This window comes from Numenius arquata, chromosome 29 (assembly GCF_964106895.1).
Source record: "Numenius arquata chromosome 29, bNumArq3.hap1.1, whole genome shotgun sequence".
In the NCBI taxonomy this organism is placed as follows: Eukaryota; Metazoa; Chordata; class Aves; order Charadriiformes; family Scolopacidae; genus Numenius; species Numenius arquata.
This window is the reverse complement of record NC_133604.1, coordinates 706,839-724,160: the sequence shown is the minus strand read 5'-3', so window position 1 is coordinate 724,160 and position 17,322 is coordinate 706,839. Positions and strand designations below refer to the sequence as shown.

Here is a 17,322-nt window from a genome sequence, read left to right as displayed (position 1 = left end):
TATAATTACACAATAAGGAAGCAGATTAATTAAGTAAAATATAAGTCCTGAAACTGAAGCTTGCAAGCAAAGCAGTTTATTTTAATTTCCACATTATTTCGTATGAGATAGAAGTGTTTGCTGTGGGTTTGAAATGTTGGAAGCCATTCCTTGCTGCCAGGCAGACCAAACCCAGTGGATAAATTAAATTTTTGCATCTCAGGCACCTCCTGGAATGTATATAAGGAGAAGGGCTCTGCCTGGGAGAAGCTAAAGGAGATCTCCTTCTTCCACTCCCTGCTCCTCTCTCGCTCGCCTGCTTTGCCGGTCCTTCTCCCCCACTGTCATCCCCCTCCAGCCACCATGAGTCGACAGTGCTACACCTCCAGCTCCATCCTGGGGAGACGGGGCTTCTCCTCGGCATCGGCCGTCTGCGGGCTGGGCAGGGGCAACAGCAGCTCAGCCTCCGTCTGCCAGCCGGTGGGACGGAGATGCGGCATGGGGGGCTTCAGCAGCCGGAGTGTCTGCGACCTGGGGCGAGGGCAGAGGATTTCCTTTGGCGGGAGCTGCCGCGGCGGGGTCTACGGTGGCGCCGGCATGGGACGCTGCGGTGTGGCATACGGCGGCGGCCGTTTCGGCGTGGGCACAGTGGTGGGGTTCGGTAACTGCGGAAGCTACGGGGGCCTGGGCAGCTACAGAGGTCTTGGGGACGGTGTGGCCATGGGAGGCTACGGCGGCGGCATCGGCATCGGCCTGGGAGGAGGGAGATCGGAAGGGATTCGGGGCGTCAGCATTCACCCGGAGCTCCTCAAGCCCCTCTGCGTGGGGGTGGACCCTGAGGAGTGCCAAGTGCGGACCCACGAGAAGGAGCAGATCAAGAACCTCAACAACCAGTTCGCCTGCTTCATCGACAAGGTGAGACCCCGCTTCCCCCCGGTGCGGGCTGTCACCCCATGGCTCTGGGGGATGGAGAACCTCCAAAGAGACACCACCAGTACCTTCTCCTGGCACCCTGATATTCTAAACATTTCTGATAGACCACGGTGGTCCTGACCTGGAGACTCTTGGATTGAAGCCTTGCACCGAGGCAACCGCATTTTACCTTTCGGTGGTCACCAACCTGCTAAATAGTTAATCAGGATATATTACTAAATAACAAATATCAGGTCAAATATCCTGTGTCAGGCTCTGGGGATCCAGGAAACCAAAACCAGTGAGGGAAGGGATGGAGACATGGAAATGGAAAAAGGCAAAATAGGAAGTTTTATAACAAATGTCTAATCAGACATTGCTCTCACACCCCTATAAACTCCAAAGGACTTCTGCATTTTGAGAGCAGCTTGGGTGCGTCATTGAGGGGATGTAGAAAGAGAGATTCTAGCTAAAAATTAGATGAACAATTTTAACCTGGTCTGTTGTGGGGGGGACGTCCCTGCTTGTGGCAGGGAGGTTGGAACAAGATGATCTTTAAGGTCCCTTCCAACCCATTCTATGATTCTATGAACCTCTCTGTCCCTCTACTCTGTGAATGAAATGATCTGGTGATTTCCTAAACAGGTATCATTTATCCTTGTTTTCTTAGCTAAGCCCGAGGGTTTTCATTGCTGGTTAGAGATGTGTTATAGGAAATTATTTTTTCAAACGGCAGCGAAACCTTTGCTCTGTCTGATCTTGATTTTCCTTGTGACTCGTTCTCCAGCTGGAAAAACCAAACCCACGCAAGAGGAGCCGCTCGGCTTCCTCCCATTTAGAAAATGATTTATTCATGACCCATAAAGGTTCTCAGGTACCGGAGAGCTCTTTAATCTAGAAGTGAAAAGCCTGATAACTAAATTAGACACATGCAAACGAGATCCTGGATGGAGCTTTGAGTGCCACGAAAGACTCGTTATCGTAATCAGCCCGTCAGGGGAGGCAGTGGCTCCTCCACCAGGCGGTTGTGGCGGGGGCAGAGCTGGTGTTGGGTTGAGCTGTTCTTTGGTCAAACCCATGATTGGCCTCAACACAGAGCAAACACCCTAATTTCAGCCCAAGATACGAGTCCTGAGTGGGATGGGGTTTAGCTCAGAGACGATGCTGTTCTCCCTGAGAAATCAGCACTTCACCGCTTACATTTCTGATTTTATTTTTATTTTTTCCTTTTGGAAGTGAGAAACACAAAGCCTGGGACAAGAGGGGGGGTTGCATGACTCCTGCATCTCTTCCTTCCCCAGGTCCGGCTGCTGGAGCAGCAGAACAAGGTGTTGACCACCAAGTGGGAGCTGCTGCAACAGTACGTCCTGCCAGCTTCCCGGAGAAACCTGGAGCCCGTGTTTGAGAACTTCATCTGCAACCTGAGGAAGCAGCTGGAGTGTGTGCTGGGGGAGCGGGAGAGGCTGGAAAACGAGGAGCGGTGCCTCCGGGACCTGGTTCAAGAGTTCAAGTGCAAGTAAGTAGGATGCAGGGAGAAGGTGCAGACTGGGGTGTTTGCTGGCCCGGAGTGACTTTTCTGAGCATGAAGCACTGGATGGGTCCAAAAACTGGGGTACAGGGAGGGGAGCAGGCCAGGGCACACCAGTACCGGGCTGGTTCCCTGTGCTGGGGTCCCAGTGCTGCACCTCAGATGGTGGTGATGAACTGGGAGAGCTCTTCGACCACAGTCTTTCCTTTGGGAGAGGGACAGGGAACCACTTTTCCTCTCCCTAACACTCCTGCACACCACCGTGGTTTACCCTATTACATCTCCCACACCATCTGTGCCTGTGGCTCCCCCCAAATCTCTTGTCCCCAGTGTCATCCATTCCCACAAAACCCTCAGCCTATTTGTCTTCACCCCACGCTTTATCCACAGCGTCTCCCTTGGGGTTCATCCTCTCTTCCTAGAGGGAATTGTTTTTTTTAATCTAAGCTGCAGACATTCCTTAATAGCTCCCCATGTGCTCTGCTAAGCCATGAACCAGGACACTTGGTGTCTGGTGGCACACAGCACAGGAGAAAAGAGTAGTCCTTTCTCCAGAGATCTTACAGTCAAACATCTCAGCTGTTTTTTTTTCTTGCGGCGCCACCACCAAGAAGGTCAGACTCATCTTGGGAAAGTTCTCCTGGGCCCCAATTACTCGGTCATTACACACGGGCTTTCATTCCCTTTGCACCTGAGAGTTTCAAAGGTTGCTCAAGCTCCTGACCTCCCTTGGGGTGTTTTGGCCACACTGTCCCCATAAAGACTCCGGGCAGAGTCCTGGATGCTTCAGAAAAAAAATCTCCCACGAAGCAGCAGGGCCAGAAGAAGCAGTCCAAGCCTTCGGCTGAGCGACACGGTTTTGCATTTCTAGTGGTTTGGCCCGATTTACTGCCGTCTCACTCCAGCCACCGATACTGCTGGTGTGGACTATTTAAACCTGCTGAACAAAGCCCAGTGGGGAGGAAAGAAATAGCAACAAAGCAAAAATCGCATGGGAGGTACAAAGCCAAAAGGGAGAGGCTCTGGTTTTATTCACACTCCCTACACTCTGCACTGGTCCCATGTGTGGTGGGGACAGGACCCCTGGGGCTCACCATCCCACCCCTCTCCTTTCCTCCTGCAGGTATGAAGATGAGATCAACAAGCGCACGGCTGCGGAGAACGAGTTTGTGGTCCTCAAGAAGGTGAGTCAGGATGAGATGGGCTGAGAGTGGGGGGTTTTGCCAGGGCAAACCCCAGATGTGGGGCCAGGAAGAGAAACAGGGGGTCCTGGCACCACGATGCTGCCTGAGCCCTCATTAGGTAGCCCCAAAATAGAGGTGACCCAATGAGTTTGGAGAACCCCCATCAGGCTGTAAGCTCATACAATGCAAACCTAGGTAGTCTTAAGGGCTGGAAATGGTGGGGTTTCCTCGAAATCCAACATAAAACATGGGCTTTGCCACAGTCCTTGTTTTTTCACCTTTTTTCACTCGAATACGTGGTGTCTCTCCAGGACGTGGACTGTCTCTACCTGACCAAGGAGGAGCTGGAGGTGAGAGTGGGCCTCCTGAGGCAGCAGCTGGAGTTCCTCAAGTGCATCTACGCTGAGGTAAGAGCCCCCAGCTCCCCATCTGCTGCATGCCCCCGCCCCAAGCCCTCACACCAAAATTAAATGCAGGGAAAGGTGCCTTTTCAGAAAAATCTTGAAATTGCACCCCCAAGATCTGTATTTCTTCGTAACAACACTTGGGGAAGCCAAAGGGTGTTCTTGGTCGTGTCCCATATTACTGGCTGCAAAGGGAGGGGTCTTTTGCATGAAAAAGCCCCTTTAATTCTCACCCAAACCATCTCTGGGAACTACCAAAACATCTTACTCTTCACAACACAAATATTTTTTGCACTTCACCTTTTCAGCTACATTGGTCAAAATATTTTGGCGAAAGTAACACTTTCATCAAAAATATAGCAAGTTCTTTACAAAACACACACCTTTTCTAACCAAACACCCCCTGGAGGCAATGAGGGCCAAAGCACTTGCCCCCGAGGGCTTCACAGCCCCAAAAACTGCTGATGCAGCCAGAAACACTGAGTTGCACCCAAGCGAGTTGCTCCACCAGCATTCCCCACCCTTCCTTAGGGAACTGCAGGCACCAATCCCATATTGTGCCACCAAAACAGGTGCCAGCAGCCAGCTCTTGCTGGAAACCAGTCATCCACCTGGAGAACCCCTTGCTCTAGTTGGGTGTTAATGGGAGAACCTCCCCCAGCCCTCCACCTTTTCAGGAGACCCCCCTTTGCCAGGGGTCCCTCTATGCCTGGGCTTGGGCTGGTTGAGGGAAGGGGACTGACACGTGGTGGACCTTGCAGGAGAGAGCTCAGCTGGATTGTCAGCTGTGTGACACCTCCGTCATCGTGCAAATGGACAACAGCCGGGACCTGGACATGGAGGGCATCATCAAAAGCGTTGAGTGCTGCTACGAGGAGATTGCCCAGAAGAGCAAGGCTGAAGTGGAGGCTTTCTACCAAACCAGAGTGAGTATTCACACCACCAGCATGGACGGCAATGAAATCCCTTGGCCAACAAAACTCTGGGGACCATTTCTCTCCTCCATGATGCGTCTTAAACCCACCCCACAGTCTGCATGCAATGTCTTGCTAAAGAAAGTCATGCCAAAAAGAACAACCCACCCAAACAACCCTTAAAACTGTGTTTTAAGACTTTTCTGTAAAACCCAGGGTTGCTTCAGAGAGGTGTCCTCTGTGCACACCCATCAGGAACACCATCCCCTTCCCAAAGGGCAACTGCTCGGGACCTACCCGGGACTGTCGCCCTGTCTGGGCTGAGGTCACATCTGGGTGCTTCCTCGGGAGCACCCACGTTGGTGTGGCTCCTGAGAGTCACCACCTTCCCTGGAAGGGGCGATTGGGGCGTGTTAACGTCATCCTCTTCCCTTGCAATAGCTGGAGGAGCTCCACAGCAGCAGGGGCAAGTTCTGTGACGACCTGAGGAACAACCAGAGCGAGATAGCCGAGCTCAACCGGATGATCCAGAAGCTGCAGTGCGAGTCGGACAATGTGAAGAAACAGGTAGGACGAAGGGTTGAAGGGGGGCACGCAAAGGGCTTCCTCCTCACCAGCTCCCACCCTGCTGAGATGCAAAGAACCTCCCCAGACCCCAGCTTGAGCCTGTATTTGCAGTGTCTCATCTGCTGTTGACACACAGAGAAGCAGATTTATTTCTCACTTGGCAAATAAGCAGAAGCTGGTTGGTTTGGCTACAACAGGAACAGTGTTTGCTATGTGCTTCTACCAGGGTGCTGCCAAGAGGTCCCCTCCTCTTCATCCCAGATAACTTGGCCATCACATGTGTCCAGCCTAAATCCAGGCTCTTGGGCAGTTCCTAGCTGAGAAACAAGGGGGTGCATGAGGAACCCTGTAGAGATGCCTGTAGAGATGACCACTGGCCACCCTCTCGCCCGTTCCTGCCCACAGATCGCAGCTCTGCAGACGGCCATCTGCGATGCTGAGCAGCGGGGCGACTGCGCCCTCAAAGATGCCCGGCAGAAGCTGATTGACCTGCAGACTGCGCTGCAGCAGGCCAAGGACAAGATGGCATGCCTGCTGAGGGACTACCAGGAGCTGCTGAACGTCAAGCTGGCCCTGGACATCGAGATTGCCACTTACAGGACACTGCTGGAAGGAGAGGAGAGCAGGTAGGAGCAGCCCTGGCTGCACCTTGTCACCAAAGCTGGCAAAAGCCAACAGGAGGAGAGAGAGGCAGGGAGAAAGGCTGGGTGGAGGCAGCTCTCCATGGGTGCAGAGGGGAGTATTGTCCCTTTTGGGTGCAGAAGGGACCATCATCCCTTTTCTCCCCCCATGGTTGCAGAAGGGAGCATTGTCCCTTTTCCTCCCCATGGGTGCAGAGGAGAGCATCACCCCTTTTCCTCCCCATGGGTGCAGAGGGGAGCATCATCCCTTTTCTCCCACCCATGGGTGCAGAGGGGAGCATCATCCCTTTTCTCCCACCCATGGGTGCAGAGGGGAGCATCATCCCTTTTTCTCCCCATGGATGCAGATGGGAACATTGACCCTTTTCCCCCACTCATGGGTGCAGAGGGGAACATTGTCCCTTTTTCTCGCCATGGGTGCATCTCTGAGACACTTCTTTTCTTTACAGGATATGCACCGGCAACCCTGTGAGCGTAGGTAAGCTAATGAAGCATCCCCTTAATTTCCTTACAAGTCTTTTAAGCTTATAAGTTTCTTTTCAAGCTGTTTTTAGCTGCTCTGGGAGTGACGGAGCCTGTTTTTATCCCACAGCTGTGGTCAGCGGCGGTGGCACCGTCGGGGAGTGCCGATCCCTATCTGGAATGGGAGGCAAATGCACCGTCAAGACCGGAGGGGCTGGCGCAGGCTTGGGGGTGGTCTCCTCCTTTGGGGTTGGCGGTGCCGGCTTTAGCACCCGCAGCGTGGATTGTCTCCCCAGGGTGGGGGGCGGCTTCGGGGCCAGGAGCGCCGTCAGCTGCGTGGGGCGAGAAGTCATCCCCGGGGCTGAGGGGGTCCAGTGCGCCCCCGGGGTGGGAAACCTGGGCAACCTGGGCAACGTGGTGTGCACCGGCGTGGAGCAGTGCAGCCCGGGGGCCGTCATCATCCCTGGGGCTGGGGTCTGCGGTGCCGGGAGCCGGTACAGCACAGCCGTGCGGGTGGTCAGAACAACCCGGTAGAGACCGGGGCGGGGGGGGGGGCAATGACCCGTCATATTTTAAAATAATTAGCATTTCTGCAATAAAACAGTATTCCCCTTCCTTCCGACAGCTACAGGGATCACACAACCATGCACTGCCCATGCCCACATGATTAGGCACGTCGCTCTGCCCAAAACTCTTTGCATGATCAAAACCCACCTTCTCTCGCGTGTCCTTCTTGGGGACATGGTCCTTCTTGGGGACACAGTCCTTTTTGGGGTCCCAAGGAGGGACCCCAGGGTCTCAGCCTTTGGGTTTCATTTCAGACAGTCCATACCTGCCTTCACACACCATCACCTCGGCTCTTAACTCAGTCTTCTCTCCTTGACCCCTTTTCAGCAGGGATTTTTCTCTCCCTTGCAAAAGGGTGAGAAATTTGGCCACCCCAACTTCAGAGAGAGAAGCCGCGTTTCAATTGTGGCTGCAGCTATGATTTAACTTCTTTAATGACACCCCCCCAAAAAAATCCCATTTTTCCTGTTTACGAGAGGGCTGGTAATGCTTATGTAAATGGGTTCAAGTTGCTACACCAGGTCTGGTAGAGCAGATTTTAATTACACACCGACGAGCACCTTATATTTCTGTAGTTAAATGCATGCGTTGTTTTTCCTGTGTGTGTACCAGGTAGACAGATTTAATGCTTTGAATGTGTAAGTGAACAGAGTTGATTACCCTTCGCTTACTCCAAACTCGCAGCTGTACCTTCAATAAACTACATGCATAATTCAGGCTCTGCTCCACGGGTTTCATTTCCCTCCCTGAGATTACAAAAGCCGAGGTATTTTCTCAAACATGAAGCTCCAAATGGGCGGGGGAGGGAGTTTGCGAGAAGTAGGGTTTTAAGCAAGTTTTTTTTGTTTTGAGACTTTGTCTTCCTGCTGGGCTTTTGCATACCTTTATTCCATCCAGAGATGAGTGCGGCCACAAGGAAGTCTGGAAACATAGTGAAAAGCAGGATATTTCGCCCCTTGTGGGACGTGCAGCTCCCTGGGGATCCCTCGTGCTGTCTGGGGTGTCTGGAGGCAGAACAAAAAAAAAAAAAAATTTGTTTAAAGAAATCAGTGCAACAGAAAGAAAAAAAATAAAATATCCCACACCCCACACCTGAAACCCTCTCACAAGAGTCAGGTAATTTTAAAAGAAGGCAAGAGAAAAGTGTACTTTGGCTAAATCAGGGCTTTTCTTCCTCGAACGCTCCCCCTGCCTCAAAACATGGAAACCTGCACAAAGAGCAGTGGCTGTTCCCAGGGTCCCCCCGGCCAGCATCCCTTTTCTGGGAGGAGAAACCCCTCTCCCACCAGTTTAGGGGACTGGGATTTGGGTAAGATCAGGTCGCCCCCTCCCTTTCCTCCAGGAGGGTCCCCTTTTCCCAGGGGAGGGTGACCCACTGCAAGGTCTCCGTGGCATGGCTGGGAAGAACTGGCCAGGGTGGTGCTCACCACAGCTGGAGGCACAGCTGGATGCCGGGAAAACCAGCCGGCCGGCCCCATCCTCTCCCACAGCTCATCTGGGTGCAGCTGAAAGCCCCCAAGACAACTGGGCTCTGAACTGCCCTTTGGAGAAACCCATCTGTGGAAGCTGCCCAGGGTGTGGGCAGGTGGAGTCACCTCGTGAAAGCTCCACTGAGGACTGGCTGTTGTAATTTATTCCCCGACGTCCCGCTCTGCTTCCTAGACTTCGCTGCTGACTCACAGCTTGTCTGCCCCGATCTCTCCAGGGCTGGAGGACTGGAGGATGAGCTCAACCATCCCACCGGGCTTGGGCTCGCCACATCGGTGTGACAGGGAGACCTTCGAGTCCCTTCCAGTCCCTAAAGAAGCTCCAGGAAAGCTGGAAAGGGACTCTTGATCAGGGAGAGGAGCCATGGGACGAGGGGGAAGGGTTTGACACTGAAAGAGGGGAGATTGAGCTGAGATGTGGGGAAGAACTTCTTTGGTATGAGGGTGGTGAGAGCCTGGCCCAGGTTGCCCAGAGAAGCTGTGGCTGCCCCATCCCTGGAGGGGTTCAAGGCCAGGTTGGAGGGGGCTTGGAGCAACCTGGTCTGGTGGGAGGTGTCCCTGCCCAGGGCAGGGGGGTGGAACTGGATGATCTTCAAGGTCCCTTCCAACCCAAACCATTCTATGATTCTATAGTGATGAACCCACCGCTGGTTCCCACTGGTTCAGCATCTCCCTCTGCTTCTCTCCCAGCACAGAGCGTGGAGGGTTCAGGCTCCCCATGTCCACGGTGCTTTTCTGGTGGAAAGCAAGATGGTTTAGTGGATGTGACCAGCAGGTAGCAGTTCACTAATTATTTTTTAATAAACGGCATGCCTTCAACACACTGCCTGGGCTGGGGGGTAATTTTAAAAGAAGGCAAGAGAAAAGTGTACTTTGGCAAAATCAGGGCTTTTCTTCCTCGAACGCTCCCCCTGCCTCAAAACATGGAAACCTGCACAAAGAGCAGTGGCTGTTCCCGGGTGGTGAAAGCCAAATGGAGCAGCCCTTGTTGAGAAGGCAAAACCCACCGACCTCAAGAGGATGTTTTTTGGAATGGTTATCTTCATCTTTTCTGGCTCAATGCATAGGACTCGGACTTCACCTCATTTGTATGTAAATAACCAGCAGAAACACCCAAACAAGAAGCTTCCAGTGCCCCAACAACTCATAATAATTTATGTTGATCACCTCATCCCTGTACAGCAAACCCCGCCGCCTCCCCAGGGTACCAAAGCAGCCCAGCAGCTCTTGCATTTCTGCGAGAACCTTTAATCATCCCTGCCCTTCTCAACCCCCCAGTATTGCAAAACCCATGTTTTCTGCTGCCTGCTTGAAGACGTTCATGTAGAACAGGCTATTTTGGAGAGAAAAAAGGCCAGGAGTATGTTTTTGGGGGGCAGTTTGGAGGGCAAACCCTGCTCGGCGTCACTCTGGACATGCCCCTTGGTAGATGGACAGAGTCTAGAAGACTTGATCTATACTGAGAGATTCAAAACCCCACATCTTCCTCTGGGTACAGAGCCCACAAACCTCAGCTCCTCCACACAACAGACCAGCCTGGTAAAGAAACGGTGCATTTTTCACCCAGCCTTTGCATCGCTCGCATACCGTGTGGACAGTGGGCTGAAGGCAGAAGAGTGTGGGAGCCTCAAATGACAATTCCCTCTTTCTTGTTGGCAGCCCCACCTTTAATCCCATTATATTCATTCAGTTCTAATATCTGTTCCGAACCCGTTTGTCAGCTTCAGGACAATCTGCCTTTTCTGGGGTCAAGAAAGCATGAAGACAATCTCATTTTCCCATCGCGCCTGGGCTTTGAATGTCATGCAAATAATCAAGGCAATAGATGTTCATGAATTTCAAGTGACATCCCCAGCAGATTCAGACCAACAGTTTTTCCAAAGAGAAGCGAGCCGACCTGCACCAACTGGGAATTTCGTGCTGCGATGGGAAATTCTATTCGAGTGTCCCAACTCTCCCAGTTTGAGCCTGCCCGGCAGCATTTCTCCAAGGATAATAAGATATTTGGTCTCCTTGTATTTGTGTAGAACACGAAGCACCTGCTTAATTTTATTTCCAGCGATGCCAGTGGGATTTTAGCTCGTACTTAATGGTTTTGCAGCACATGAATGTGTTTTGCAGGGCATGTGGAGTCCTGTCCTGCAAATTAGTTTAAGCTCCAATCATGCGCAGAGCACGGGCAGTGCCACCAGGGCAGCAACATGCTGAAAACCCACTGAGCTCTTCAATACGAAGAATAAAACACCGTAAAACTTGCAGTTCCACAAAGTCCGAGATGCCAGAAAATGTCACCACACCCTACTGAATCTGCTCTTTTTCCCCAAGGACTCCAGGAATTAGAATAAGGAGAATTTGTGGGAGTATTTTTTCACGCTGTTAAATCTTTGCTTTTGACAATATTTTGAACAGAAAGACTCAAAAGGTCTTTAAAAGAAATCACAGCTGTAAAGAGCTAGAAACTCAAGACTGATTACATCTTAATGTTAACATGCAAATAATACCGTTCTACAAAGCTGGGCAAGGTGTTTTTCAGAAAATCTGCCTGTTTCATTGAAATGCTTTTTAGATCAAGAGGAAAATGCATCGATCCCATCCCCAGTTGGCTGGAGACATTGCAAGGGCAGCCTTTGGGTGGGATGGGGTTGTCCTCTGGAGATGCCAATAGAGAGGAAGCCAAGGAAACCTGCCACAGACCAAATATCCAATACTAAATGGCCAAAATTTGAGGTGGCATTTAAATATAGCATCTCATAGTAAAATCACGGACCATGACGTCTTTGAGCTCATCACCGCAGAAAGACAGTGGATAAATTAGAGCCCTGAAAGAGATGTCAGGCCTCATGAACATCACACCCGCACTCTGCCTTTAGGTGAAGAAGCCCTGTGAAGTACTTTTGCTCAGATTTAGCCATTTTATTCTCACTGCCTTTCACTCAAGTCAATTGAGAAGACTGTCTACTAATCTCTACACCGATCTACTACAACGTGTAAGTAGCATGAGGGTATCAGGTAGCTACTTCTCATTTTTCACCCTTTTTAATATCTTTTTTTTTTTTTTCCACAGCTAGGAAATAAAATAATACATCTCTGCCACCATACAGAGGGTTTGCAGCTCTCCCTGCCAAAAACCAGGGAGTTAGATAACTCTTCTAGCTGAGCAGTTTCACACCGGCTCTGGTAGGTGTGTTTGGGAGCAATCAGTGTTTAACGAGTTTCAATAAGACAGCTGGCTGCCTGGCATGTCAAAACCATGAAGCCACTAAATTGATCACTGGACTTCCACGCAACCAAGCCCAGATCCCCAGGGGGATAAAAAGGGCATCGCGCACTCCCTTCCAAAGAGCTGCACTCTCCCAGTTTGCTGTTTCTTGCCAGCGCTGGGTTGTTTTCTCCTGCTGCCATGAACCGGCAAACGTACAGCATGAGAGCAGGAGGTGGAGGCAGGTCTTACAGCACTGCCTCGGCTGTTCTTCCAAGCAGCAACAGGGCTGGCTTCAGCTCCATGTCCGTGGCACGATCTGGAGGAGGTGGAGGTGGTTTTGGAAGGCTTATGGGAGGAGGAGGTGGTGCTCTTGGCAGCAGTTTTGGCAGCAGGAGCCTCTACAACCTTGGTGGTAGCAAGAGGATATCCATTGGTGTTGGAAGCAGCTTCCGAGCTGCTTTTGGGAGTGGAGCTGGTGGTGGTGGCTCTGGCCTAGGAGGTGGTGGGGGTGGTGGCGGCTGTGGACTTGGTGGTGGCGGAGCTGGTGGCGGTCTTGGGCTTGGTCTCGGCGGTGGAGGTGGTGGGTATGGCTTTGGTGGAGGTGCCGGTGGGTTTGGCTTTGGTGGTGGACCGGGAGGTGGTGGAGGGTTTGGCTTTAGTGGAGTAGGGGGGCCAGTAGGATTCAGTGGAGGGCTGGGTGGTGGCAGGAGCCCAGTGGCATTTGGTGGTGGCCCACCTGGAGTTGGTACAATCCAAGAAGTGACTGTCAACCAGAGCCTCCTGGCACCACTGAACCTGGAGATAGATCCAAACATCCACCAGGTGCGAAAAGATGAGAAGGAGCAAATCAAGACCCTCAACAACAAGTTTGCTTCATTCATCGACAAGGTGAGACCTCGCCAAGGGCTCTGGAATCGTGATGGAGAGGGAGCAAGACAGTCTTGTAGCTACAAAAATATGACTTTATAGATCTATAGCCTATTGCATGTTTCCTATTTGCATGTCTTCCAAAATAATCAAAAAAGAACATTCTTCTAAGCAGTTACGAGGCAGAAAACTAGAGTAGAAACTAGTAATAAGAGGGTTAGATCCAGGTTTTGTGCCTGAGAAATAAGACGTATTCGCCCAAATGGAGAAAGGCTGTTCCAGGTCCAGACCTCGCTGCTTGACCCAGCTCTCTCTGTGGAGAATCTCAGCAGACGCGTTAGTCCTTATTGCTTTCTTGCCTGGCAGCTAAAGCCCTTTCTATATTGACTCAACTTAAGTCCTTCCCTGGCTTTTCCTTGGGTAAATACATAGTATATATGAGCAAAAGGAACGGCAATTAAGTACTTGTCTTTTAACCTGTAGTGCTCAGATCTTAGCTTTAATGAAGGAAGATAAATATCTCTTACAAAGGAAGAAAAACCAAAGGATGTTAAAGAAAGCAAGTAATGAAAGAGCTGAACCCACATTTTCTGATGATTGCTCATTGGCTTGCTAAATTAAAATCGCCTCTAACGAGAACTGTCCACTAAGGGCAGATTTGCTTGGCTACTGGATGGGCTAACATAGCCCTAGATAATCCGGAGGAGATTCACAGCTGGATTTAATGCTGTTGGGTTGGGATTTCCAAACATCAGGCCCAGTTACTGGTCACCAGTACGTTCACAGGTATCTTCTGCTAAGCCTCTTCTGCTCCCCATTGTCCAGGTTCGCTTCCTGGAGCAGCAGAACAAGGTGCTTGAGACCAAATGGACCCTCCTGCAGGACCAGGGTCAAAAAAACAACTCAGGCAAAAGCAACCTGGACCCCCTCTTTGAGGCTTACATCAACAACCTGAAGCGGCAGCTAGCCAACCTGCTCAACGAGAGAGGACGCATGGATGGGGAGCTGAAGAACATGCAAGACCTCGTCGAGGATTTCAAGAACAAGTGAGTGCCTGTTGGTGGCACATCCCGGCACCCTGGGGTGAAACGGGATGCAAATGGTTCAGCCTAGCATTAGGCAGTAGCATGAATCTCACTTAAATTTAGCTTTCTGCAAGTCAAACATCTTCCCTTTTCTACAGGAAAGGGGAAAAAAATAGTATCTCCAGTTTGTGCTCTGGCCCATAACACAGTACCTAACTAATCCCTCTCTAATATCCCACTCCTCTCCCTGAAAAATTCCTGCCTTCCTGCACAGCAGCAGAAAAAATGTCCATTGACATTTTTCCAATGGGAAAATGCAGATTCAGCCAAGACAAAACAACCTGTGATGACACTTGCAAAGGAAAAATCATCTAAACCAGCTTTACCTTCCTTGTTCCACCTGCATTATGTCAAAACGTCATTTCAACCCTTTGAGAAATGGGATTCCTGGGAATAGTCTCCAGGATGTTGATTTGGAAACGCCTCCTGGAGCCCAGATAACCTCACGGTCCTACCTGTGCAGCTCGGCTGCTTACCCAGGTACGATCCAGTACATCTTTCCCTTTATCCCCACAGGTATGAGGAAGAAATCAACCGACGCACGGCAGCAGAGAATGAATTTGTGGTGCTGAAGAAGGTGGGTGAGACAGGAGGTACTAGGGATGTTGAGCTAACCCTGGGACTGTTGGTTCCCTGGGACGGGCTGGGAATGTCCTAAAGGATGGGAGACCTCATGGATCTGCATCCTCATCCTTTAAAAGCTGCCATTTGGACTGTGGTTTTGGGGGAAAGGAATGGAGGGGCTTCGGAGATGGAAGTGAATTCTTGTCCCACTCCTGTCCCAACAACCATGCTGGGCACAAATATCCTGAACCCCCTTCCTTATCCACTAATGTTACACACAGCACTTCTTGTGGCCAAGAGGTGTCCCCTTGGTGCTCTTCCAGGGGAACGTGGCCAGCAGCTCCTCCCGACAGGCAGCACCACTGCAGCAGCCTCATCTCCAGGCTTGGCCAGCTCTTGGCTGAGCTAAAGAAGAGGTACCAGGGGCTGCAGATGTCCCCATGGTCACTCTTTTCCAGGATGTGGATGCTGCTTACATGAACAAGGTGGAACTGGAGGCCAAGGTGGATGCCCTGACCGATGAACTCAGTTTCCTCCGAGCCCTCTACGACGCGGTACAGATGCCCTCCTCCCCTGACTCTGTCCTGTGGTCACCCCTTGGATGGTGACTGCCACCATTGATGGTGTTTGAGAAGGTAAGTGCAAGCTGGTTGGGATCCTCTGTGCTTCCTCACAGGAGCTGGCTCAGCTCAGTGCACAAGTGTCCGACACCGCTGTCATTCTGTCCATGGACAACAACCGGGACCTGGACCTCAGCAGCATCATAGCTGAGGTCAAAGCTCAGTATGAGGACATCGCCAACAGGAGCCGGGCTGAGGCTGAGGCTTGGTACCAAACCAAGGTGAACAGACCCATTGGTGCATTTCTGGGGAAAATCACTGCTGTCCCTATATAAGGCCGTTTGAGCCACTTCTTATCCACCTGGACATCTCAGAGGGTTTACTCTTCCTTCTGAACCTCAGTTCGAGGAGCTGCAGGCCACAGCTGGGAAGCACGGGGACGACCTGCGCAACACAAAGGGGGAAATCTCAGAGCTCAACCGGCTGATCCAGAGAATCCGGGCAGAGATAGAGAACACAAGGAACCAGGTAGGAATGGCAAAAGGTACCCATGGAGCCCTGTTGTGTGGTCCTTTAGCAGCACAGCTCTGCCATCTGCCACTGCTTTGCTGGTTGGGGACTTTAGCAGCCCTGGAGTATGATGTGCCTCATTAAATGTACTGAATTCCTTCCTGAAAAGGGTATTGTGCTCTAAGTGTTCAAGACGAGGCTGGATGGGGCTTTGAGCAACCTGGTCTGGTGGGAGGTGTCTCTGCCCAGGGAAGGGGGTGGGACTGAATGATCTTTAAAGTCCCTTCCAACCCAAACCAGTCTATGATTCTATGAACATGTACTAATTCACTCTTGCCAGACAAGCATTTCAACGCCAGCAATGTTAGCGATGGGTGAACGACCTCAGTCATACCTTTTGTCATTAACACCCCAACCAGAATGTTTTTCTTCCTTGGGTGACTCTTACCCAAAAAGAAAAGCAGCATTTAGGAGTCCCAATCCCTCCTCTTGCAGTGTGCCGCCCTCCAGACAGCCATTGGAGATGCCGAGGAGCGTGGAGAGCTGGCCCTCAAAGACGCCAAGGCAAAGATGATTGACCTGGAAGATGCCCTGCAGAAAGCCAAAGCTGACATGGCCCGGCAGCTCCGCGAGTACCAGGAGCTGATGAACGTCAAGCTGGCCCTGGACATTGAGATTGCGACCTACAGGAAGCTGCTGGAGGGCGAGGAGAGCAGGTGGGGGCAAAATCCCTGCAGGAATAATAGCGACTATCACTTTGCCCCTGCCGGCAGTTGAACCCTCTGCCTGTCTCCTTCCTTTTGCTCTAACCTCCCCTTTCTCTGCCCTCCAACAGGCTGAGCGGAGAGGGACTCAACCCCATCAGCTACTGTAAGTACCACAGTCCTTGTCTTGCTTTGGGCCCATGGGAGCAGAGGCTGTGAGCAACCTCGGGAAAAGGGAGGTTTTGCCCAATATAAGACATTCAGCGCCCTCCACCAGCTTTGGTGGCTTGCACAGGGGACAGAAGTTGGGTTCAAGTCCTGTAGGTCAAGGTCCTGGTGATGGTGCCTTGTGGAACTGGGTGGCTGTCAAGGAGATGTCCAACTTTTTGGTTGCTTTTTCTTTCAGCTGTCATCAGCTCCAGCTCTGGGGTGGCCGGTGGAGCTGGGTTAGGAGGAGGATACGGTGGACTGAGCCTAAGCAGTGGTGGCGGCGGAAGCGGTTTTGGTCTTGGAGGTGGCAGCGGAGGTGGTTTTGGCCTTGGAGGAGGCGGCGGAAGCGGTTTTGGCCTTGGAGGAGGCGGCGGAGGTGGTTTTGGTCTTGGAGGAGGTGGTGGAGGTGGAGGCTACAGCTTTGGAAGCGGAGGACTTGGACTCGGGGGTGGTGGTGGCCTCGGAAGTGGATTTGGAGGTGGCAGCGGGCTCAGCATTGCAAGCGGTCCTGGCTACGGAGTGGGTGGCAGCAGCCTGAGCACCAGCGGAGGGAATTTCAGCTCTGGAAGTGCAAAAGGCACCAACCCAGGTGTGAAAATCGTCTCCAAAACCTCCTCCAGCAAAAAGAGCATCAAAAGCCAAAGCCTGAAGAACGCTACACAGCCCGAGTAAAACCACCACCAGACCCTCCCCAAAGCCACAGCTCCTGCCTTGCTCCCGAATCGCTCCCGCACATCACCATCCCCTCCACCCGCCTCTGCCCCGGCTCCTCGCTCCGTACCTCTGCTGCGTCTGGATCACCGTTCAAGGAGAGCAGCGGAGCACGTGTTAACCAGATCTCTCAAAGTACCTGAAACAGGATTAAAAAAAAAGAAAACACAGGCCTAAGTGATTTTCTGAAGGGGGAATTATTTTTTTGTTTGGTTGTTTCCTTCTAAGGCGGCTGAGCAGCTCGTTTGTAATTGAGGCCAGCTG

General features: G+C 51.7%; 2 protein-coding genes across 2 annotated transcripts; both read left to right on the top strand.

Annotated features, from left to right (window-relative positions):
• Positions 1-342: 342 nt before the first annotated feature.
• Positions 343-7,125, top strand: LOC141476245 (keratin, type II cytoskeletal 4-like). Its single transcript, XM_074164880.1, has 9 exons — positions 343-894; positions 2,193-2,407; positions 3,543-3,603; positions 3,915-4,010; positions 4,769-4,933; positions 5,363-5,488; positions 5,894-6,114; positions 6,579-6,607; positions 6,722-7,125. Exons 1-9 carry the CDS (start codon positions 343-345, stop codon positions 7,123-7,125), a joined length of 1,869 nt encoding a protein of 622 aa, XP_074020981.1.
• Positions 7,126-12,027: 4,902 nt separating this feature from the next.
• On the top strand, positions 12,028-17,019 carry LOC141476253 (keratin, type II cytoskeletal cochleal-like). Its single transcript, XM_074164892.1, has 9 exons — positions 12,028-12,735; positions 13,540-13,760; positions 14,316-14,376; positions 14,822-14,917; positions 15,040-15,204; positions 15,326-15,451; positions 15,929-16,149; positions 16,269-16,303; positions 16,544-17,019. The coding sequence occupies exons 1-9, from the start codon at positions 12,046-12,048 to the stop codon at positions 17,017-17,019; spliced, it is 2,091 nt and encodes a 696-aa protein (XP_074020993.1). The 5' UTR covers positions 12,028-12,045.
• The last annotated feature ends 303 nt before the right edge of the window (positions 17,020-17,322 follow it).

Coding starts and splice junctions, on each gene's coding strand:
- LOC141476245 (XM_074164880.1), top strand. CDS start 343: ATGAGTCGACAGTGCTACACCTCCAGCTCCATCCTGGGGAGACGGGGC. Junction 3,604..3,914: donor AGTTTGTGGTCCTCAAGAAG/GTGAGTCAGGAT, acceptor GTGTCTCTCCAG/GACGTGGACTGTCTCTACCT. Junction 6,115..6,578: donor CTGGAAGGAGAGGAGAGCAG/GTAGGAGCAGCC, acceptor TTTTCTTTACAG/GATATGCACCGGCAACCCTG.
- LOC141476253 (XM_074164892.1), top strand. CDS start 12,046: ATGAACCGGCAAACGTACAGCATGAGAGCAGGAGGTGGAGGCAGGTCT. Junction 12,736..13,539: donor TTGCTTCATTCATCGACAAG/GTGAGACCTCGC, acceptor CCCATTGTCCAG/GTTCGCTTCCTGGAGCAGCA. Junction 15,205..15,325: donor AGGCTTGGTACCAAACCAAG/GTGAACAGACCC, acceptor TCTGAACCTCAG/TTCGAGGAGCTGCAGGCCAC.